The 22,509-nt window shown below is 41.0% G+C and overlaps 1 protein-coding gene across 4 annotated transcripts; it reads left to right on the forward strand.

The window, feature by feature from the left end:
* Positions 1 to 1,786: 1,786 nt before the first annotated feature.
* prps1a (phosphoribosyl pyrophosphate synthetase 1A) lies at positions 1,787 to 16,891 on the forward strand. 4 transcript variants are annotated; one of them, XM_029627892.2, is made up of 8 exons: positions 1,787 to 1,960; positions 2,069 to 2,197; positions 4,138 to 4,327; positions 8,597 to 8,695; positions 8,925 to 9,049; positions 9,385 to 9,558; positions 9,788 to 9,947; positions 16,311 to 16,891. In XM_029627892.2, exons 2-8 carry the CDS (start codon positions 2,076 to 2,078, stop codon positions 16,401 to 16,403), a joined length of 963 nt encoding a protein of 320 aa, XP_029483752.1. In that variant the 5' UTR covers positions 1,787 to 1,960; positions 2,069 to 2,075; the 3' UTR covers positions 16,404 to 16,891. The 4 variants fall into 4 exon arrangements, with proteins under 4 accessions (XP_029483752.1, XP_029483750.1, XP_029483753.1 ...); XM_029627890.2 differs by having other exon boundaries at positions 1,787 to 2,197; XM_029627893.2 differs by having other exon boundaries at positions 1,787 to 2,197; positions 4,138 to 4,321.
* The last annotated feature ends 5,618 nt before the right edge of the window (positions 16,892 to 22,509 follow it).

Below are 22,509 nucleotides of genomic sequence, written 5' to 3' on the forward strand. Positions count from 1 at the left end.
TGGAATTTTGGATGAAAAGCATGCCCATATTAAACTGCCTTCTACTCAGGCCCAGAAGATAGGATTTGCATATAATTAGTAGATTTGGATAGAAAACACTCTAAAGTTTCCAAAACTGTTAAAATAATGTCTGTGAGTATAACAGAACTGATTTGGCAGGCGAAAACCTGAGAAAAATCCATTCGGGAAGTAGGATTGTTGTTGTTGTTGTTGTAGTTTTCTATTCAATGCCATTACAGTATCCATTGACTTAGGACAAATTGCAGTTCCTATGCCTTCCACTAGATGTCAACAAACTGGAAGTGTGACATCTTTCTCCAATGACTTCCTAAGACTGAAGTATTTAGTCAGTTATCAGTTACTCCATATCAAGGCTAGATGGGGCTGAATGGCAACAACTGCAAAGCAAATAATTAATATCATTATCATGACTGTTCAGTCTTGAATATATATGTAGATATGTATGGTCAAAAGCCTATACCGCTCCAGTGTCTAGCTGGAACTCCACACCCCCGAAGGCCCAACTTCCTGCTTTTATCCTATCACTAACACACTTACCACAGTACAATGAATGGGAAAAGGGGGAGACAAAATCTAAGTTACACTATTAACAAAAGGAATATATCTCAATCAGGTCAAAATGAATCAGAAAGGTACGTACCTAATATTTCAACATATACATTCATTATATTTACACACACGGTGCTCTGAATGTTCTGTCTTTTATACATATGTCTATATCAGCTCTAACAGAATGTTTTATTAAACCTTCAAAAGGGGGACACACCAACACAATAATGGAAGTTTATCAATCAAAGTCATTGACAGGAAAAGTAATTTACTACATCACTTATAGTAGCAGCCTCTCCCCCTCATTTGTTTAATTGGGGGAATGGGATGGAGAAATGGTTTACTATAGGCAGGGTGGGGCTCAACAGGTTCAATGCATCCCAATGGGCATCCTTTTCCCTGTATAATGCACTACGTTTGACCACAGCCCTATGGCCCTTGATAAAAATGTGTGCACTATGTATAGGGAATAGGGTGCCATTTGGGACACAGTCCAGTCCATCTGTTGATGAAGCCACATGAAGTCAATGGCTGCATATCAATTGTCTATCCTTCTCCTCGTGGATATCCAAGCATTGGACAGGTGTAAGTATTGGCTTTAGATACTTTATGCCATTATTAAATCCCTGAGATGAGAAGAAATGTGCAATTCCACACTTTGGGAGAAGGACAATGGATATGCAGCCAATGTTAATGCTGACACAAATTTGAGTCATTAGTAAAGATACAAAAAAGGGTATTCTATAAAAGGGCAAATAACTGACAAGTTGTTGCAGTAGTATGTAAGATAATGGATGCAGAGTATATGTTAATTATGGACTTAAAAAATTGCTGTTAACAGCGCCACACTCAGGCAGAAAACGGAATGTTATTCTCAGCCAGGCTCGTCATTTCAAAGCAAATTTAATTATATCTTTATTTGTATTTCTAATGTATTCCAAACACAGGTTGTAACCAAATGATCCCAATAATGTTGGTAGTAAACGATGCCCCCTCTGGTATGTTCTGTTGCGAACTGTTTGGGACTCGTTGTTTCCCTATTTAGGACTACTACTCAAAGATATTTTACTTAAGTCAGAAACCAAATTAACTGCAATACATTGGTCTCAAATATACTAGCATAACTAGTCTACACAGAACCACCGCGGACCCATAGCAAAATTACAGGCTATAAAACGTGTCCCGGTGCAACATGCTTAGCTCTGTCCACTGGGGCGTGGTTTACGGAGCGCTCTCTGAAGTAAACGCTCCTATCGTATTTCAACCGATCGAGTTCTCACCACACAAGCATTCCCCGTCATCAATTTGGGCACCGTATAGTACGAGTAACCCAGCCAACCTGTAGACAAAAAAATCATTCACCATCCCAAGCGCTCCTCCTTGGCTGTTGGTGGGTTAGCTAAAGAGAATCTAGCTAGCATTTATGTATGTTTTTTCTTGTTAGCCGTGTATTTATGTAATTACGGGTGTTTGGCTACTTCAATCGTATCCCCCGTAGGTCCAAAATGCCTAACATAAAGATATTCAGCGGCAGCTCTCATCCGGACCTTGGCCAGAAAATTGCGGACCGCCTGGGACTTGAACTGGGGAAGGTTGTGACTAAAAAATTCAGCAATCAGGAGACATGGTAGGTTGTGTTTAAGCAATTGAGATTTGACCGAATACCAGTTATATTGCAAGCAAACGTTAGTTATTTTTGACAAATGTGTGAATTGTAGTAATTGTTTGCCAACGTTAGATAACGGTGAGTTTAAAGTTAGCCCACATGGCCAATTAAAAGTGCGAGTGAGTGGTCGTTGTTGCTAGCTATAGTAGCTAAGATTAGTTTACCACAAACCGGGCATTGGAGTTTAACGGCGGTTGGCATCTACTACTGGTACATGTTTGTATCTAGTTAACTAGTTGTGTTGGCAATTTTAGATTTACCATCAAATGAAACCGGGTAAGGGAAGGAGGCCTCGAACTTCAACTCCCAAAAACCGTTTGGATTGTAGTCGTGGGATGTCATTTCAATGACCTTTCATGGGATCGTCACTTGTTGCCACAATGTCAAACCCCGCCTATTTCTAAAATACATAATCAAATGTGATTTCAAATCTCTACTTAACGTTATGCCTAACCTTACATTAAGACCAAACAGCAAATGTTAACATTTTACGATGTCATTTTTACGATATAGCCGATTTTGACGTTGTGGCTGCTATCTAGTGGAAACCCCTTCGTGGCCCTTTACATGTATAAATGGCTAGCAAGCAGAGCGGGCTAGTTAACCTCTCATTAAACCATTCACAGTGAATCACATACCATTAATTGTCCCTCACGTGTGAATAGTATGCGCTACTTATGCATGGATGCCGCGTTCACGTACTATTCGGAACTCAGAAATGTATGGTTTGTTAACTTGCAGCACGTGTATAACTACAGCCAGTTAGTTAGCACGTCTGACATTTCCGAGTTTTTAAAAAAGTTCCGACTACTACTTGAATGCTGCACGAGATCATGGCATAATCACCATTATTCAGGTTGACTGTTGGTGTTTCAAGACAACTGTGAACTCGTACTTCAGGACGGAAAGTAGGAACTCTAGAAAGATGCCACGTTCAAAACAACTGGAAACTCGGACAAAATACGAGGTCAAATCATGACGTCAGAGATCTTCATGTCGGAAATGCAGAGCTCTGTAAATTGTTTCCGAGTTGGATGAACGTTAAAATCGTTTTTTTCCGAGTTCGCAGTTTTGAACGCACTGAAGTCTGAGATATCAGAGTTCCCAGTTTTGAACACGGCAAGAGGCCAGAGTTTCCGATTTGAATTACCTTTAAACGACCCCCCCCCAGTTTTCCGAGTTCCAGTTGTCTTGAATGCGCTGAAGTCGTAGATTTCCGAGGTCCCAGTTGTTTTGAAAGCGGCATTTGGCTAGCTAATTTTACATCCTCCAAGTAGTGGGAATCTTTTTTTGCTTAATTGACTTCTGGCCAATTTGTCAGGCTAAAAGCTTATAATTGTATTACTCTACTTCCTTTTGATGCTAGCACCCACACTGACCCTCTAGCAGTAGGTGAAGTTGGTAGGCGATGTACTCTGTTGCAACAAATTATTTTCCATCCATCACAGGAGTTCAGTCTTATCAAACCAATTTAAATTATTTTCATATAACCATATTAGTACTTCTGAGTTGTACTGTGTTTTTACTAGTGTTGTAAAATGATCCTGTTTGACAGTAGACATTGGACTTTGCTTGCTTGTTGCAGGGTATAAGTAGCAGGTGCCTTTGACATGTGAAAAGCTTAAGAATATTGTTTACCTGGAGGTTTGTAATAATAGCCCTCATCCTGAGTGTTGACATCCATAGGGTTCTTCAATATCCTCTGTTTCTTTTTCAAGTTATATTGTTGGTATAATGTTAGATCACAGAATAGTTGGTAGAGCAGAAATGTATGACTGTGAATATACAGAACATTAATTTGTTGAGTTCCATGATTCTATGATCTTATTGTTTCTCTACCTGTTATGGGCCTGTCACCATGTATAATCTACTGTCTGATACCACATGATTTACTCCTGCAGCGTGGAGATTGGGGAGAGTGTCAGAGGAGAGGATGTCTACATTGTCCAGAGTGGTTGTGGTGAGATTAACGATAACTTAATGGAGCTCCTCATCATGATCAATGCCTGTAAGATTGCCTCTGCCTCACGAGTCACGGCTGTCATCCCCTGTTTCCCATATGCAAGACAAGACAAGAAGGACAAGGTGGGGGTGAGGGAAACTTAAATCGTTTGTTCTTTATTCACAGCACCAACACACTACAGGGGTTCCCAAACTTTTCTGGGCCACGACCCCATTCTCACATCCCCAACCACGTTGACATTTTTGTTGTTGTAATTAACTGCCAATGTTAACTTTTTATTTTTGACTCCAATGGCAGTCAATTGAAAAACATTCTAATACTATTTCTGATTGTCTTCTCAACTTATCACATACTTTTAATGTGGGGCTATGAAAGTCATTTGCAAATTAGTCTGATATGTCTCTTCTCACTGCCACTAATGAGATGGGTGTGCTTGATGCATGTCGCGTCAGGGGGTGTGGTCGAAAGTGCGCACCTAATCTCTGCTGTCACATCCAACCTGGATCTATATTTGGTTTTAATGCAGACAAGATCACTGAATCCAGCTTCACACAGATATGAGCTGGTGAAGGGTACCATGAGTTGTAATGCTTAGAGGGAGACTGCAGGTTATTCCCTTTGAGTCGGGAACAAAAACGCCTACGTTGTCTGCAGCATTCGGTCACATGACTGCTTGATCAGATGTTTGATTTCACTTACCGGCATGTCAACTGAGTCAGGATTGGGAAGTAGGTCAGAAAGGGCTCTTCCAAGTGTTGGAGGTGAGCAGCCATCACTCGTGTGGGACACTTACTGATTCTGTTTTCTGTTAGAAACATGCACAGCTGAGGAATGGTGTCATGGTTCACTTTGGAAAGACTCCAATAAGAATTCTATCCACTGATTCACTCATCTGTAAAATGTTTTTGTATTTCCCCTCCGTGCTTGCGTTCAGTTTCCCAAATATGTCTGTTACATGACGACAGTTCATCTCTCAATGCGAAAAAATCTTTCCAACACTCCCTCTCGATAACTGCCACGCCTTGGTGTGAAATTGAACATCGTCATGCTCTGATCCCATATCTCCACAAAGTTTTGCGAACGGGTGTGTGCAGTGGATGTAGTTTACAATCAAAGTTACCTGCTGCAATTTATCTCAGTGTTCTGTGCTCAGCTCTTTTGCTGCCAGTTTCTCTCAGTATATCCATATGGGAGAGGGAGACATTCATAACTAGAGTGCAGAGGCTTGCCCTGCCCCGCCATAGATTGAGCCCCATCTGTGCAAAAGTCCACCGTTTGAGCCCATGGAATTTGTTTTTCGTCAATATGGCCACGCAGCACACTGAACATCTCCTCTGACGTTTTATGCTCTTGAATCGCGAGACCGAGCAATCGGTCCTGGTAAATAGCATTCCCTGACGTGTGTAGCGAACAAAAGTCAGTGCATGGGCATCTCGGCCCTCACAGCTAATGTCCATTTGGAGAGTATAAACTGGGGAGTTTGTCATTCAGTCAGTTTTCTTTTGATTGCTAGCAATAGCATTAATTCTTAGTTTAACAGTGTTATCTGACAAAGGTATTGATGTGAGTTTCTGCACCTCTGCCTCCCAACACATTGTTTTCACTATATCAATTGCGTCCTGTGACGTCTCTGCAATAGTGTGTGGTTTCATAGCCTAGCAATTCACAGTGGGAATGAAATTCTCCCGCGACCCCATTTTTAATATCAGGAGACCGCAAATGGGGCTCGTAACCCCTAGTTTGGGAACCGCTGCTCTGCACTATCAATAATAAATAAGTGAGTGATTTGATTTGATTGATCTCAGCAAATATTTGACTGCTCTTTTCAAAAATGCCCTGTTGGACGAACCACTTTGGTTGAATGGACTAACTAGGGTTGCACATTTTGGGGAATATTGAGGTGGAAACTTTCTATGGGAATTAATGGAAATATATGCAAATTATTAATACCATTTAGGTGTTTTTTGAATTGCATATATTTACCATTATTATATGGAAACAGAAACGTAAGGTAAAAGGTTTATCATAAGTAGACATAATTGCAAATTATTAAATCCTTCCAATAGAAAAAAAAATGCTATGAATTGAACTTTAATTGAGTTGACTCTTCATGGGATGATTTCACTGAACATCAAAAGAAAGGGAATATTGAATGATCTCAATGATTCATCGCATCTCCCAAAAAACATTTTTTCAATGTGCATCTGTAAAATGAAAACCAAAGCTTTAGTTTTTACTGTCTTCCTCTCATGCTTCCATGTCTTCTCCCTGGACCTCAATGTCCAACTCTTGAACATCAGACTCTGAGGCCTCATCTTCACTGTCACTTTCCAACCTTTTTGAGAATGGCTCATTATCTGGCTCAAATTTGCCTGAATGGCCACCAATTTTTCTATCCTTGTATTGGTCAGCCAGGTGCGTGCTTTGGTGTGTGTGTTCCCAAACAAGAACCAGTTGCGCTCTGAGGCGGCTGATGTTGGTGTGATTTGGAGGATGATGGAGACAACAGGGGAAGAGCCTCCGATCCACAAAGTCCCTTCCACCAGGTGGCTGATGAGATATGTTGGCACGACTGCTATATTGCATCTCCATCCAAAAGCCCTTGCTTGGAAGTGTACTTCGCCAGACTGCCAAGAACCTTGCCCTCATCCAGGCCAAGGTGGAGAGACACAGTAGTGATGATACCATAGGCCTTGTTGATCTCTGCACCAGATAGGGTGCTCTTGCCAGCATACTTGGGGTCCAACATGTATGTTGTGGCGTGTATGGGCTTCAGGCAGAAGTCTTCGCTTTTTGATGTATCTCAGAACTGCAGTTTCCTCTGCTTGGAGCAACAGTGAAGTGGGCAGGGCAGTACGGATTTCTTCTCTTACATCTGCAAGTAGAGTCTGAACATCAGACAGTATGGCATTGTCTCCCTCAATCTGTTCAATGGCTAACTGCTATAGGTTTCAGGTTGCTTACCACTCTCTCCCAAAATACATCATCCAGGAGGGTCCTCTTGATGGCAGACTGTGATATGGCCATTTCTTGGAGAGACTCCTTCCCCTCCAGGAGACTGGCAAACATTTAATTATTGTAGTTAATTATTCCTTCCCCACAAACATTTGACCACCCATCAGAGATGATTGCAAAACAGTCTGCTTTCTTTATGATTTGCTTGACTTTCACTTGAACTCTGCATCCAGAAAATGAGTACATAAAGCATTTCTGGTTGGAGGGGTGTATGCTGGGCGAAGAAACTTCAGAAATCTCTTCCAATACACATTGCCTGTGAGCATCAGAGGTGAACCAGTTACATACACGGCTCGAACAAGACATTCATCAGCATTTCTGACTACGTTCCTCCATTGAGTCCAAAAAACTTCTGATTCCAGGAGGACCATGAGCTGTTATCGATACGGTGTCTGATTTATAATTTTCACCTCGAATAGAAGTAGAGGGACTCTTGTCAGAGGTTGCTTGTTGTGAGCGCTGAGGGAACTTTATGCACATGGCCAGATGATTCTGCATCTTTGTTGCGTTCTTCACATATGATTTGTCTCAGTATTTGCAAATGTACACAGCTTTTCCTTCTACATTAGCTGCAGTGAAAAGTCTCCACACATCAGATAGTGCCCGTGGCATTTTCCTGTAAAGATTAGAAAAAAATGAGCAAAAAAGTAATAATATAACTCTGTACGGAAATAGTTTAGCAGTTAGATTAAACAACTCCTTTCTAAGATATATTTTTTTGAATGAAGCATGTATGGAAACAGGTGAATTAACACTTCAGTTAGCAGGCTCAAGCAAGCTAAAACCATGGTAGAAAAAACTAACTAGCAGAAATTAGCAAGTTAGAAATTATTTTAACACACTTTGCTGTAGGCTACTATTTACTTGTTAACAAAAAATAATGTGATAAATATATTCACCCCACCCAGTATTGTAATCAAAACTGACCAGAAAGCATGTAGTCCTTGGCTCAGACAGTGTAGTAGTGTGGGCTAAATAGCATCTCACTAGTGTGCAAGATCTTGAGAATCAGCTGTACATGTGATGGAAGAGTGCACTGTGCATGCAGAGGGTTATAATTCCATTGAATTGGGGATAGTTTAACCAAAATATGCCACAAGACCTATAATTAACTTATGCATGCTGCACAAAAAAATGGTTCACTGTTAGAAGCTAATTCTTTTGCTGAATTTAAGCAACATTTCCAAAATTCCAGGGCTTAACTTCCTCACGAAACATTTCTGGAAAGTTTCCGACCCTTTTACAACCCTACTGACAAAGCTAATTCAGAAAGGAGATGGGTATTCCTCCTTTTTAATATAAAAAATATATATAATTACATCGGCTCAATGGTCCTTCAGGCATTGTATAAGCATAGAGGTTAATAATGTTCTTCTTCACAGAGTCGGGCACCCATCTCTGCAAAGCTGGTGGCAAACATGTTGTCAGTGTCAGGAGCCAATCACATTATCACCATGGACCTGCATGCCTCGCAGATACAGGTGAGCAATCTGGCACATTAGTTGTCTCATTCCATCAGTATATTGCAGTCACTGGTGTAGGATTCACAAGTAAGATGTACAAACTATTCATTAGACTATACTTGTGTTACATACTATAATGAGCCACATTACATTTTCTCCAAAAAGCTGTTGCAAGTAAGGAAGTTTGAGGACACTGACTAATGATCCTGTATCTTATCATGGTTTTGCTCTCTGTACGCCTCTGTAGGGGTTCTTTGATATCCCTGTGGACAATCTATACGCTGAGCCAGCTGTGCTGAAATGGATAAAAGAGAACATCAATGAGTGGAAGAATTGCACCATTGTGTCTCCTGATGCCGGAGGAGCAAAAAGGTAAAGCAGGTACCAATGGGCCTACAGATGCTTCATCAATTCAAAGGGACAGATTTTAGTTGTTAGAAATATCAGCATGTTGAAAGGATGATTGTGGATCAATTCATTAACGTGTTTATTACTTTCACCTTGTTCATTATTACAACCATTTAGTTGTAATAGGCAATAATCTTTTTGATACTGTCATCAGTGCATGTGCTTGTAATTTGCGATTTATCATATAGTAAGGAACCGGTTTATAATTCTATGTTAATTGTAATGTGATGTAACTTTGTGGAATAATTGGTGAGGTTATGGTAGTACAGATGATGTCAATCTGTGGATTCCCCTTGCAGGGTCACCTCTATAGCAGACAGGCTGAATGTGGACTTCGCTCTCATCCACAAAGAGCGAAAGAAGGCTAACGAGGTGGACCGCATGGTCCTGGTGGGGGACGTGAAGGACAGAGTGGCCATCTTAGTTGATGACATGGCAGACACCTGCGGCACCATCTGCCACGCTGCAGATAAGTGAGTCACTACTGTGTTTTAGCTGCATAGATCTTTACAGAGCAGAGACTGAATATTCAATCTTTAAATGTACAACTGATACTGACGAACTATTACATTTGTTTAGGGAACAGTCTCTGAAAATATAAATTGGATAGCAAGGTTGTTTACAAACAAAATGGGGTGAATTCGACCTATTTTAATTTTAGTTTACTTTTTTGTTTGTCTTTTTTTCCTTCTGGACATCCAGGCTCGTCTCTGCTGGAGCTACAAAGGTCTACGCTATCCTGACCCATGGGATCTTTTCAGGCCCTGCTATCACCCGCATTAACAATGCCTGTTTTGAGGCTGTGGTTGTCACGAATACCATCCCACAGGAAGACAAGATGAAACACTGTTCAAAAATACAGGTCAGAATAGGGCTGGGCGATATGGAGATTCGCAATATATATTTTTTAGTACAATTAAAGGTAAAATACACTGCATGTCAAACAGTCAGCAATAATCTAATGAATTCAGGGCTTGTGAAATTATACCTAGGCTAAAATATAAGCCTTCCACAACCATAAGACCCACTAATAATTAGTGCTCAGCGACTAACTGAAATGTAGATTATTTTTTGTTTGTTTTTTAAACAACTGACAGAAGTTGACTCAATTTGTTTGAGTTTCATTTCATTTTTTTTCCTTCTGAGCTCAAGGCGCACGTTGCACAGTTTCTCTACAGATAATTCAGATCCCCATCCTGAACTGTGATGTAGTAGGGAGTTGTAATTTCCAACAGGCCAATATTCTACATACAGTACCAGTCAAAAGTTTGGACACACCTGATTCAAGGGTTTTTCTCTTTTTGGACTATTTTCTACATTGTAGAATGATAGTGAAGACATCGAAACTATGAAATAACACATGGAATCAAGTAGTAACCAAAAAGTGTTTAAATATTTTAGATTCTTCAAAATAACCACCCGTTGCCTTGATGAAAGCTTTGCACACTCTTGGTATTCTCTCAACCAGCTTCACCTGGAATGCTTTTCCAACAGTCTTGAAGGAGTTCCCACATATGCTGAGCACTTGTAGGCTGATTTTCCTTTACTCTGCGGTACAACTCATTCCAAACCATCTCAATTGGGTTGAGGTTGGGCGGTTGTGGAGGACAGGTCATCTGATGCAGCACTCATCACACTCCTTCTTGGTCAGATAGCCCTTACACTGCCTGGAGATGTGTTGGGTTATTGTTTTGTTGAAAAACAAATGATAGTCCCACTAAGCGCAAACCAGATGGGGTGGCGTATCGCTGTGGTAGCCATGCTGGTTAAGTGTGCTTTGAATTCTAAATAAATCAATGACCGTGTCAACTGGAGGTCGACCGATTAATCGGAATGGCCGGTTTTAATTCGGGCCGATTTCAAGTTTTCATAACAATCGGTAATCAGCGTTTTTGGGTGCCGATTGTGGCCAATTATATTGCAATCCACGAGGAGACTGCGTGGCAGGCTGACCACCTGTTATGCAAGTGCAGGCAGCAAGGAGCCGTGGTAAGTTGCTAGCTTGCATTTAAACTTATCTTATATAAAAAAAAAAAAATCGATCTTAACATAATCGCTAGTTAACTACACATGGTTGATGATATTACTAGTTTAACTAGCTTGTCCTGTGTTGCATATAATCAATGCGGTGCCTGAAATTGTGTCACTTCTCTTGCGTTCATTGTAAGCAGAGTCCGGGTATATGCAGCAGTTTGGTTCGTTGCGAACTGCGTGAAGACCATTTCTTCCTAACAAAGACTAATTCATTTGCCAGAATTTTACATAATTATGACATAACATTGAAGGTTGTGCAATGTAACAGCAATATTTAGACTTAGGGTTGCCACCCGTTCAGTAAAATACGTAACGGTTCCGTATTTCACTGCATGAATGAACGTTTTGTTTTCGAAATGATAGTTTACGGATTTGACCATATTAATGACCCAAGGCTCGTGTTTCTATGTGTTTATTATATTATAATTATGTCTATGATTTGATAGAGCAGTCTGACTGAGGTGGTGGTAGGCAGCGGCAAGGCTCGTATGCATTCATTCAAACCGCACTTTCCTCCGTTTGCCAGCAGCTTTTTGCAATGCTTGAAGCACAGTGCTGTTTATGACTTCAAGCCTATCATCTCCCGAGATTAGGCTGGCAATACTATAGTGCCTATAAGAACATTGAATAGTCAAAGGTCTATGAAACACAAATGGCATAGAGAGAAATTGTCCTATAATAACTACAACTCTAAACATCTTAACGGGGAATATTGAAGACTCGTGAAAAAGCTTTCATATGTTCTGAGCAAGGAACTTAAAACGTTAGCTTTTTCAAATGGCACATATTGCACTTTTACTTTTTGCATTATTATATTATATTACTTTTTGCACTTTTTTGTTTTTGCATTATTTAAACCAAATTGAATGTTTCATTATATGAGACTAAATGGATTTTATGTATTAAGTTAAAATAAGTGTTCATTAAGTTTTGTTGTAATTGTCATTATTACAAATATATATACAGTTGAAGTCAAAGTTTACATACACCTTAGCCAAATACATTTAACTCCGTTTTTCACAATTCCTGACATTTGATCCGATTAAAAATTCCCTGTTTTAGGTCAGTTAGGATCACCACTTTATTTTAAGAATGTGAAATGTCAGAATAATAGTAGAGAATTATTTCTTTCATCACATTCCCAGTGGGTCAGAAGTTTACATGCTACCAAATACTAGTTGAGTGTATTGCCTTTTAAATTGTTTAGCCTTCCACAGCTTCCCACAATAAATTGGGTACATTTTGGCCCGTTCCTCCTGACAGAGCTGGTGTAACTCAGTCAGGTTTGTAGGCCTCCTTGCTCGCACACGCTTTTTCAGTTCTGCCCACACATTTTCTATAGGATTGAGGTCAGGGCTTTCTGATGGCCACTCCAATACCTTGACTTTGTTGTCCTTACGCCATTTTGCCACATCTTTGGATGTATGCTTGGGGTCATTGTCCATTTGGAAGACCCATTTGCGAACAAGCTTTAACTGATGTCTTGAGATGTTGCTTCAATATACCCACATAATTTTCCTACCTCATGATGCCATCTATTTTGTGAAGTGTGCCAGTCCCTCCTGCAGCAGAGCAACCCCACAACATGATCCTGCCACCCCCGTGCTTCACGGTTGGGTTGCAAGCTTCCCCCTTTTCCCTCCAAACATAATGATGGTCATTATGGCCAAAAAGTTCTATTTGTTTCATCAGACCAGAGGACATTTCTCCAAAATGTATGATCTTTGTACCCATGTGCAGTTGCAAACCGTAGTGTGGCTTTTTTTATGCCGGTTTTGGAGTAGTGGCTTCTTCCTTGCTGAGCGGCCTTTCAGGTTATGTTGATATAGGACTTGTTTTACTGTGGATATATAAACCTTTGTACCCGTTTCCTCCAGCATCTTCACAAGGTCCTTTACTGTTACTCTGGGAGTCATTTGCACATTTCGCACCAAAGTACGTTCATCTCTAGGAGACAGAATGCGTCTCCTTCCTGAGCAGTATGACGGCTGCGTGGTCCCATGGTGTTTATACTTGCGTACTATTGTTTGTACAGATGAACGTGGTACCTTCAGGCGTTTGGAAATTGCTCCCAAGGATGAACCAGACTTGTGGAGGTCTACAATGTTTTTTTCTGAGGTCTTGGCTGATTTCTTTTGATTAATCGGCCATTTCGATTAATCGGTCAACCTCTAATGTGGTTTCCAGTTTGCATAGTATCCAGTGTAGTTATTTGAGGGCCATCGTGGTATCGGCTTGAGGGGGAATATACACGGCTGTGACTATAACCGAAGAGAATTCTCTTGGCAGTAGGTCTATAGAGATGAGATTACTCAGAATGGGGAAAACGTCATCAAATAAAACAATTTACATAACTGAAATATTTTATTAAAGTAATGTGATTAAATTAAGTGACAGGCAATCACTACCATCATGGGACTTTAATTGTTTTTTATTCTGTGTTACAGCATTCAATCAAACTGATTATTTACATAATCGTACCAACCTCGAAGCACTAATAGCTCAGCAGTACCACTAATAATTTAATTATTTTATCAAAATAGGTTAACTTGCTTTTTTTTTTTTTTATATAATCACTGCTCTGGCTTTCAAGTCTGAAAATGGCTTTTGGTTACAAATTTAACCAGAACAATGCACATTCACTAATAATGACCAACTTAGCAGGCAGTATAGAAAATGAACACGGGCCTCATAAACATCTCTCAAGCCCATGTGCTAGGAAATAGCCAGCTAATCTTTATATTTAAAGTCTAGCTAATTTGGATCAATTTGCTTGCTAACAAGGTAGAACAGTTGAATAATTAACACACCCTTCTGTCAGTCTCCAACTGTTTGAACAGCATGACAGACTATCCACTTTGTTCAGATGTTGAATTCAAGTGCCTACCTTATTTCTCAGAATGAGAACGAGTTGCCAATTCCTTATATAATTGTTGTTTATGCTCATTGCACATTTTAGAAAATAAGTCTGGCTAAAATACTGCTAGGGGTAACCCACACTTGACAAACTGAGCATTCATTTTCCAGACTCAATATTCATTGATACTCCTGTTTTTCCAGTGTCTGCTCATCGAGGAATTTGAGGAGTTGAGGGACAACCTTTCCAATGATACCCTTTTTAAGTTCTTGTCTATTACAGTAAAACAATTTCTCAATGTGTTTCGGTGTCCAAATGACTGATTCTGTTGGACCAAACCTCAAATGCAAATTGAAACCTTATCTGACAAGTGGTTTTCTTTTATCTTTGTTGTGTGTGTGATAATAGGAATGTGCACCATCGCAGAAGTGAAAGCGACAAGACCATATCGACATGAGCTGGGCTTAAGCTCTTATACATGATAATTTTTTAAATAGAGATTCTTGTGATGAGGGCGTTTGGAATATCGCGCTAAAACATAATTAATTTGATAAATCGCCCAGCCCTAGGTGTGAATCCCTGCCTCAGCACCTAACGCTTTACTTGTTGTTGCAGGGTTTAGGTCACTTCGGGAATTTAAACATATTTTCTAAAATAATTTAATTGTAGTTCATTTTCTGAACTGTAAGAAATTCACTGAAAGTGGCTGAAGTTTGGACAAATGTTTTGCTTTCACAAATAGCAGATCACATGACACCAGGTACAGAGCACACATAGCAACCTCCCTCCACTCCATAGCAACCTCTTTAAACAATGTCTAATGATTGACAGCCTGCTGCTTAGATAATCTTCATTTCCATGGCTCAGCATGTTGCCTTAACTACAGTATCTGCTTGATGAATTCTTACTGTGTATTGCATTGTCCTCGTCTCTTTACTGTGTTGAAACTATGCTACAGTGTCTTCAGAAAGTACTCCCACCCCTTGACTTTTTCCACATTTTGTTACGTTACAGCCTTATTCTAAAATAGGATTGAAATAATTATCTACACACAATACCCCATAATAACAAAGCGAAAACAACAGGTTTTTAGAAATGTTTTCAAATGTATTAAAATTAGAAACAGAACTTTGTTTTCAGACCCTTTGCTATGAGATTTGAAATTGAGCTCCGGTGCATCCTGTTTACATTGATCATCCTTTGTTTCTACAACTTGATTGGTCCACCTGTGGTAAATTCAATTGATTGGACATCATTTGGAAAGGCACACGCCTGTCTATATAAGGTCCCACAGTTGACAGTGCATATCAGAGCAAAAACTTTCCAGAAGGACAACCATCTATGCAGCACTCCACCAATCAGGCCTTTATGGTAGTGGCCAGACGGAAGCCACTCCTCAGTAAAAGGCACATGACATCCCGCTTGGAGTTTGCCAAAAGGAACCTAAAGACACTCGGACCATAAGAAACAAGATTCTCTGGTCCGATGAAACCAAGATTGAACTCTTTGGCCTGAATGCCAAGCGTCTGGAGGAAACCTGGCACCATCCCTGTGGTGAAGCGTGGTGGTGGCAGCATGCTGTGGGGATGTTATTCAGTGGCAGAGACTGGGAGACTAGTCAGGCTCGAGGCAAAGTTGAATGGAGCAAAGTACAGAGATCCTTGATGAAAACCTACTCCAGAGTGCTCAGGACCTCAGACTGGGGTGAATGTTCATCTTCCAATAGGACAACGACCCTAAACACACAGCCACGCAGGAGTGGCTTTGGGACAATTCTCTGAATATCCTTGAGTAGCCTGGGCTTGAACCTGATCAAACATCTCTGGGGAGACCTGAAAATAGCTGTGCAGCAATGCTCCCCATCCAACCTGACAGAGCTTGAGAGGATCTGCACAGAATAATGGGAGAAACTGCCCAGATACAGGTGTGCCAAGCTTGTAGCGTCATACCCCAAAATACTTGAGGCTGTAATCTTTGCCAAAGGTGCTTCAACAAAGTACTGAGTAAAGAGTCTGAATACTTATGTAAATATGATATATCAGGTTTACTATGCAACAATTTCAACCTATTTTTGCTTTGTCATTATGGGGTATTGTGTGTAGATTTTAATGAGGGGGACTATTTGTTTTCCATTTTAGAGTAAGGCTGTAACATAACAAAATGGGGGAAAAGTCTAGTGGTCTGAATCATTTCCGAATGCACTGATATATTACACACATACTGGTGTTTAGTTGACCAATTGTTTTATCTTTGGCGGTTTGAAGTTATCTGTGAGGCAATATTCAAGAAGTCTGAGTGAGATTCTGGTTTGTTAATTTGTTTTGCTCATTTCAGGTTATTGACATCTCCATGATCTTGGCAGAGGCTATTCGCCGGACACACAACGGGGAGTCTGTGTCGTATCTCTTCAGCCATGTTCCCTTGTAACAAGGTGAACCTGTACCAAAGGAGGGATGTCTGGAGCACCACAATCACAGCCCATTCATTAATTTCCCGTGTCAAGGGAAGGGATGGAAGTAGTTAGTAAATACTCCTACCGTGGGGTAGGCTACTTTTTCCAATATTCTGTTATTGCACTGGCTATCTACAGGTTTGACCTTTTTGACTTGTCAAATGCAGATTTGAGTTACTTGGTGTAATAATATGCCAGGTTGTTGTTACATTTAAGCATTGTCTATTGTAATATTGAAAGTTGTAGTTTACATTGCTGCTGACGCCCCATTTGAGAGAAACGCTCCAAGATGGCTAGTTCTGTTTTATGAGCTTGTTTGTTTTTTGTCACTGATATTTTTTTATATTGGGGGGGACTTGAAATGTGAAGCTACCCACTTGCATTTCCTAGACAGTATTTTTAATTTTACGACAAAGGTGCTTTTGGCACAGTTGTTCAAGAATAAAGCCGTGTGTATTGTTTACATCCTTGCTTTAGTTAAGCTAGTCTTCAGTTGTCTTTATGCTAAATAAGCTTGTTTTTTATGCGATATTCTGGGAAGCGCTGTTCACAATCCGTTAAAGTGTCCTTAATTCTATACCTTGGCATGTTGATACCATGATTTAAATATTTAGTTGCATGGTTTTATGTAATTGTAATCAAAGCATCACTTGCTGTGCGAACACACTACAAAACATTAGGAACACCTTTGCAGTCAATTTGTCTGGGTGTGGACTGTACAAGGTGTGAAGTGTTCCACAGGGATGCTGGCCCATGTGTGAAGTTTGGTTGGATGTTATTTAGGTGGTGGACTATTCTTACATTTACATTTAAGTCATTTAGCAGACGCTCTTATCCAGAGCGACTTACAAATTGGTGCGTTCACCTTAAGACATCCAGTGGAACAGCCACTTTACAATAGTGCATCTAAATCTTTTAAGGGGGGTGAGAAGGATTACTTTATCCTATCCTAGGTATTCCTGAAATTCTTGATAACCACGGGACGCTGCTAAGTGAAAAACGCAGCAGCGTTGCAGTTCTTGACTCAAACCGGTGCATCTGGCACCTACTACCATACCCCATTCAAAGGCACTAAAATATTTTGGTCTTGCCCAATCACCCTCTGAATGGCACACAAGCAATGTCTCAAGGCTTTGAAATCCATGAACCTGTGTCCTCCCCTTCAGCTACACAGATTTTGAAGTGGATTTAACAGGTGATCTCAAGAAGAGCTAGCTTTCACCTGGCAAGTATGTCACAGGTGTCAAACTCGTTCCATGAGGGCAAAGTGTCTGCTGGTTTTCGCTCGTCCCTTGTACTTGATTGATTAATTAAGGTCACTAATTGGCAAGGAACTTCCCACACCTGGTTATCTAGGGATTAATTGAAAGGAAACCGTGAACCTGCGGACACTAGGCTCTCCGTGGAATCAATTTGAAACCCCCTAGTCTGTCATGGAAAGATTTTGTACACTGTGTATACCTAATGAATGTGATTCAATGTCTCTTGCACATCTGCCATCTTTTATTCATCAAGCAATAAGGCCTTTAATGCATGGAGCTTCTAATGTTGCTGTCACGTTAATTTAGCTTTACTAACCCAAGTGGTTTTGCGAGGTATTGGAAAGTTCAAATTATTAAAGGAACTTGAGCGCTCAAACTAGGGAATCCTTCACGGAAACCCGCCGCTTGGGGTAGCATGCGCCCCTTCAACTTCAGTTTAGTCTTCGTCCATTTAGAAAATGACTGCTTGAGCAGTTCAAAATCCTGCGTATGTGTAGGGCTTAATATTTTCTCTTTTTGATTATAAAGTGTTGTCAGCCATATAACTCTCAAACACGACTATCTAACTGGTAAGCGCAATACACTGCAAGGCCGTTATACCCCAGAATCAAATCCTTATGATGTTTTTACTGTTTAAATTAGTCTGATTTTTGAGCTGAAACTAACTCCCTTTAAAACCCAGTCAACTCTAAGAAAGACATCTGCAGATTGATTTGAGGATCCTTGTTGCCTTATGTGGAAAATGTGCAGGATTTAACATCGCTTCCATGATATGAGAGATCCTGCCCTCCACAACATGGATACCTGAAATGGATTTATTGGGTTATGTTATATCTTGGAACAATAAAATGATATCTGTAAGTTTGAATCGTTTTCATTATGTTTTTTATCTATGCAATTCAAAGTGAAACTATGATTGGGGAACAGCAGAGATCTGTCTAAAGTTGCTGTTTTTATATGTATGCATTATATTCCTTTGCTGTAATAAACCATTTATTTTGGGGTAGATGCATCACACAAAAACAGCGCATGCCTACCACCAAATACTGAGAGTAAAGTAAGGTGTCCACAAATTCAAAATGAATGGAACAATCTGTAAGGGGGAGGGGGGGAAGGACTTTGGCGGTTGGCTGACTCCGGTTGTCTACCGTTATCAACTGGTCTTGTGTGGTGAGGAGTATCAAATAATGGCTATCAAACAAAAACACTTTTTACTAATGGTGCCATATATTTGATTGTTATACATATACAACGTGTAGCTAGCAATTTCTATTGTTAGAATAGGAGAGTGTGTGTATGTATATATAATTAATTACAGTTGAAGTCTGAAGTTTGCATACAGTTATGTAGGCGTCATTTAAATGTAGTTTTTCCAACCGCTCCACAAATTTCTTGTTATCAAACTACGGTTTTGGCAAGTTGGTTAGGATATCTACTTTTTGCATGACCCAAGTAATTTTTCCAACAATTGTTTAGACAGATTATTTCAAAATTCCAGTGGGTCAGAAGTTTACATACACTAAGATGACTGTGCCTTCTTTTTTTTTTACCGCTTGGAAAATTACAGAAAAATGATGTCATGGCTTTAGAAGCTTCTGATAGGCTAATTGACATCATTTGAGTCAATTGGAGGTGTACCTGTGGATGTATTTCAAGGCCTACCTTCAAACCCAGTGCCTCTTTGCTTGACATCATGGGGAAATCAGCCAAGACCTCAAAATATTGGGGACATCCCAGAAGTCTGATTCATCCCTGGGAACAATTTTCAAATGCCTGAAGGTACCACGTTCATCTGTACAAACAATAGTATGCAAGTATAAACACCATGGGACCACGCAGCCGTCATACCGCTCAGGAAGGACACTCATTCTGTCTCCTAGAGATTGAACGTACTTTGGTGCTAAGAGTGCAAATCAGAACAAGAGCAAAGAACCTTGTGAAGATGCTGGAGGAAACAGGTGCAAAAGTATCTATATCCACAGTAAAACGAGTCCTATATCGACATAACCTGAGAGGCCGCTCAGCAAGGAAGAAACCACTGCTCCAAAACCACCATAAAAGACGGTTTGCATCTGCACATGGGAACAAAGATCATAATTTTTGGGAGAAATGTCCTCTGGTCTGATGAAACACAAATAGAACTGTTTGGCCATAATGACCATCGTTATGTTTGGAGGAAAAAGGGGGACGCTTGTAAGCTGAAGAACACCATCCCAACCGTGAAGCACAGGGGTGGCAGGATGATGTTGTGGGTTGCTTTGCTGCAAGAGAGACTGGTGCAGTTCACAAAATAGATGGCATCATGAGGTAGGAAAATTACGTGGATATATTGATGCAACATCTCAAGACATCAGTCAGGAAGCTTGGTCACAAATGGGTCTTCCAAATGGACAATGACCCCAAGCATCCTTCCAAAGTTGTGGCAAAATGGTTTAAGGACAACAAAGTCAAGGTATTGGAGTGGCAATCACAACGCCCTGACCACAATCCCATAGAAAATGTGTGGGCAGAAGTGAAAAGGCGTGTGCGAGCAAGGCGGCCTACAAACCTGACTCAGTTACACCAGCTCTGTCAGGAGGAATAAGCCAAAATTCACCCAATTTATTGTGGGAAGCTGTGGAAGGCTACCTAAAACCTTTGATCTAAGTTAAACAATATAAAGGCAATGCTACCAAATACTAAATGAGTGGATGTAAACCTCTGACCCACTGGGAATGTGATGAAAGAAATAAAAGCTGAAATAAATCATTCTCTCTACTATTATTATGACATTTCAGATTCTTAAAATAAAGTGGTGATCCTAACTGACCTAAGACAGGGCATTTTACTAGGAATTGTGAAAAACTGAGTTTAAATGTATTTGGCTAAGGTGTATGTAAACTTCTGTCTTCAACTGTGTTTTTCTCTGCAAAAAAAGAAATGTCCCGTTTTAAGGACCCTGTCTAATTTGTAAAAAGCCAAATAACTTCACAGATTTTCATTGTAAAGGGTTTCCCATGCTTGTTCAATGAACCATAAACAATTAATGAACATGCACCTGTGGAACGGTGATTGAGACACTAAGACACTTCTGTTGATTCTGAAAATTAATCTTGATGGTTGTACAGTCTCAAATAAAACTGAAGGACCTCTGCGTTACTCTGGACCCTGATCTCTCTTTTGACGAACATATCAAGACTGTTTCAAGGACAGCTTTTTTCCATCTACGTAACATTGCAAAAATCGAATTTTCTGCCCAGAAATGATGCAGATCAATTAATCCATGTTTTTGTTACTTCTAGGTTAGACTACTGCAATGCTCTACTTTCCGGCTACCAGGATAAAGCACTAAATAAACTTCAGTTAGTGCTAAATACGTCTGCTAGAATCCTGACTAGAACCAAAAACTTTGATCATATTACTCCAGTGGTAGCCTCCCTACACTGGCTTCCTGTTAAGGCAAGGGCTGATTTCCAGGTTTTACTGCTAACCTACAAAGCATTACATGGGCTTGCTCCGACTTATCTTTCCGATTTGGTCCTGCCGTACATACCTACACGTATACTACGGTCACAAGACGCAGGCCTCCTAATTGTCCCTAGAATTTCTAAGCAAACATCTGGAGGCAGGACTTTCTCCTATAGAGCTCAATTTTTATGGAATGGTCTGCCTACCCATGTCAGAGACGCAGACTCGTACTCAACTTTTAAGTCTTTATTGAAGACTCATCTCTTTAGTAGGTCCTATGATTGAGTGTAGTCTGGCTCAGGAGTGTGAAGGTGAACGGAAAGGCACTGGAGCAACGAACCGCCCTTGCTGTCTCTGCCTGGCCAATTCCTCTCTCTCCACTGGGATTCTCTGCCTCTAACCCTATTACAGGGGCTGAGTCACTAGCTTACTGGTGCTCTTCCATGCCGTCCCTAGGAGGGGAGCGCACTTGAGTGGGTTGAGTCACTGACGTGGTCTTCCTGTCTGGGTTTGCGCCCCCCCTTGGGTTGTGCCGTGGCGGAGATCTTTGTGGGCTATACTCGGCCTTGTCTCAGGATGGTAAGTTGGTTGTTGAAGATGTAAGTTGGTGGTTGAAGATATCCCTCTAGTGGTGTGGGGGCTGTGCTTTGGCAAAGTGGCTGGGGTTATATCCTGCCTGTTTGGCCCTGTCCGGGGGTATCATCGGTGTCATCAGTGTCTCCTGACCCCTCCTGTCTCAGCCTCCAGTATTTATGCTGCAGTAGTTTATGTCGGGGGGCTAGGGTCAGTCTGTTAAATCTGGAGTATTTCTCCTGTCTTATCTGGTGTCCTGTGTGAATTTAGGTATGCTCTCGAATTCTCTCTCTCTTACTGTCTTTCTCTCTCTCGGGGGACCTGAGCCCTAGGACCATGCCTCAGGACTAACTTTTTTTTTTTTGTGGTATCCAATTGTTGTAGTAGCTACTATCTTGTCTCATCGCTGCAACTCCCGTACGGGCTCGGGAGAGACGAAGGTTGAAAGTCATGCGTCCTCCGATACACAACCCAACCAGCCGTACTGCTTCTTAACACAGCGCTCATCCAACCCAGAAGCCAGCCGCACCAATGTGTCGGAGGGTACACCGTGCACCTGGCAACCTTGGTTAGCGCGCACTGCGCCCGGCCCGCCACAGGAGTCGCTGGTGCGTGATGAGACAAGGACATCCCTACCGACCAAGCCCTCCCTAACCCGGACGACGCTAGGCCAATTGTGCGTCGCCCCACGGACCTCCCGGTTGCGGCCGGTTACGACAGAGCCTGGGCGCGAACCCAGGGACTCTGATGGCACAGCTGGCGCTGCAGTACAGCGCCCTTAACCACTGCGCCTCAGGAC

This window comes from Oncorhynchus nerka, linkage group LG22 (assembly GCF_034236695.1).
Source record: "Oncorhynchus nerka isolate Pitt River linkage group LG22, Oner_Uvic_2.0, whole genome shotgun sequence".
Classification (NCBI taxonomy): domain Eukaryota; kingdom Metazoa; phylum Chordata; class Actinopteri; order Salmoniformes; family Salmonidae; genus Oncorhynchus; species Oncorhynchus nerka.

Coding starts and splice junctions, on each gene's coding strand:
- prps1a (XM_029627890.2), top strand. CDS start 2,076: ATGCCTAACATAAAGATATTCAGCGGCAGCTCTCATCCGGACCTTGGC. Junction 4,328..8,596: donor ACAAGAAGGACAAGGTGGGG/GTGAGGGAAACT, acceptor TCTTCTTCACAG/AGTCGGGCACCCATCTCTGC. Junction 8,696..8,924: donor TGCATGCCTCGCAGATACAG/GTGAGCAATCTG, acceptor ACGCCTCTGTAG/GGGTTCTTTGATATCCCTGT.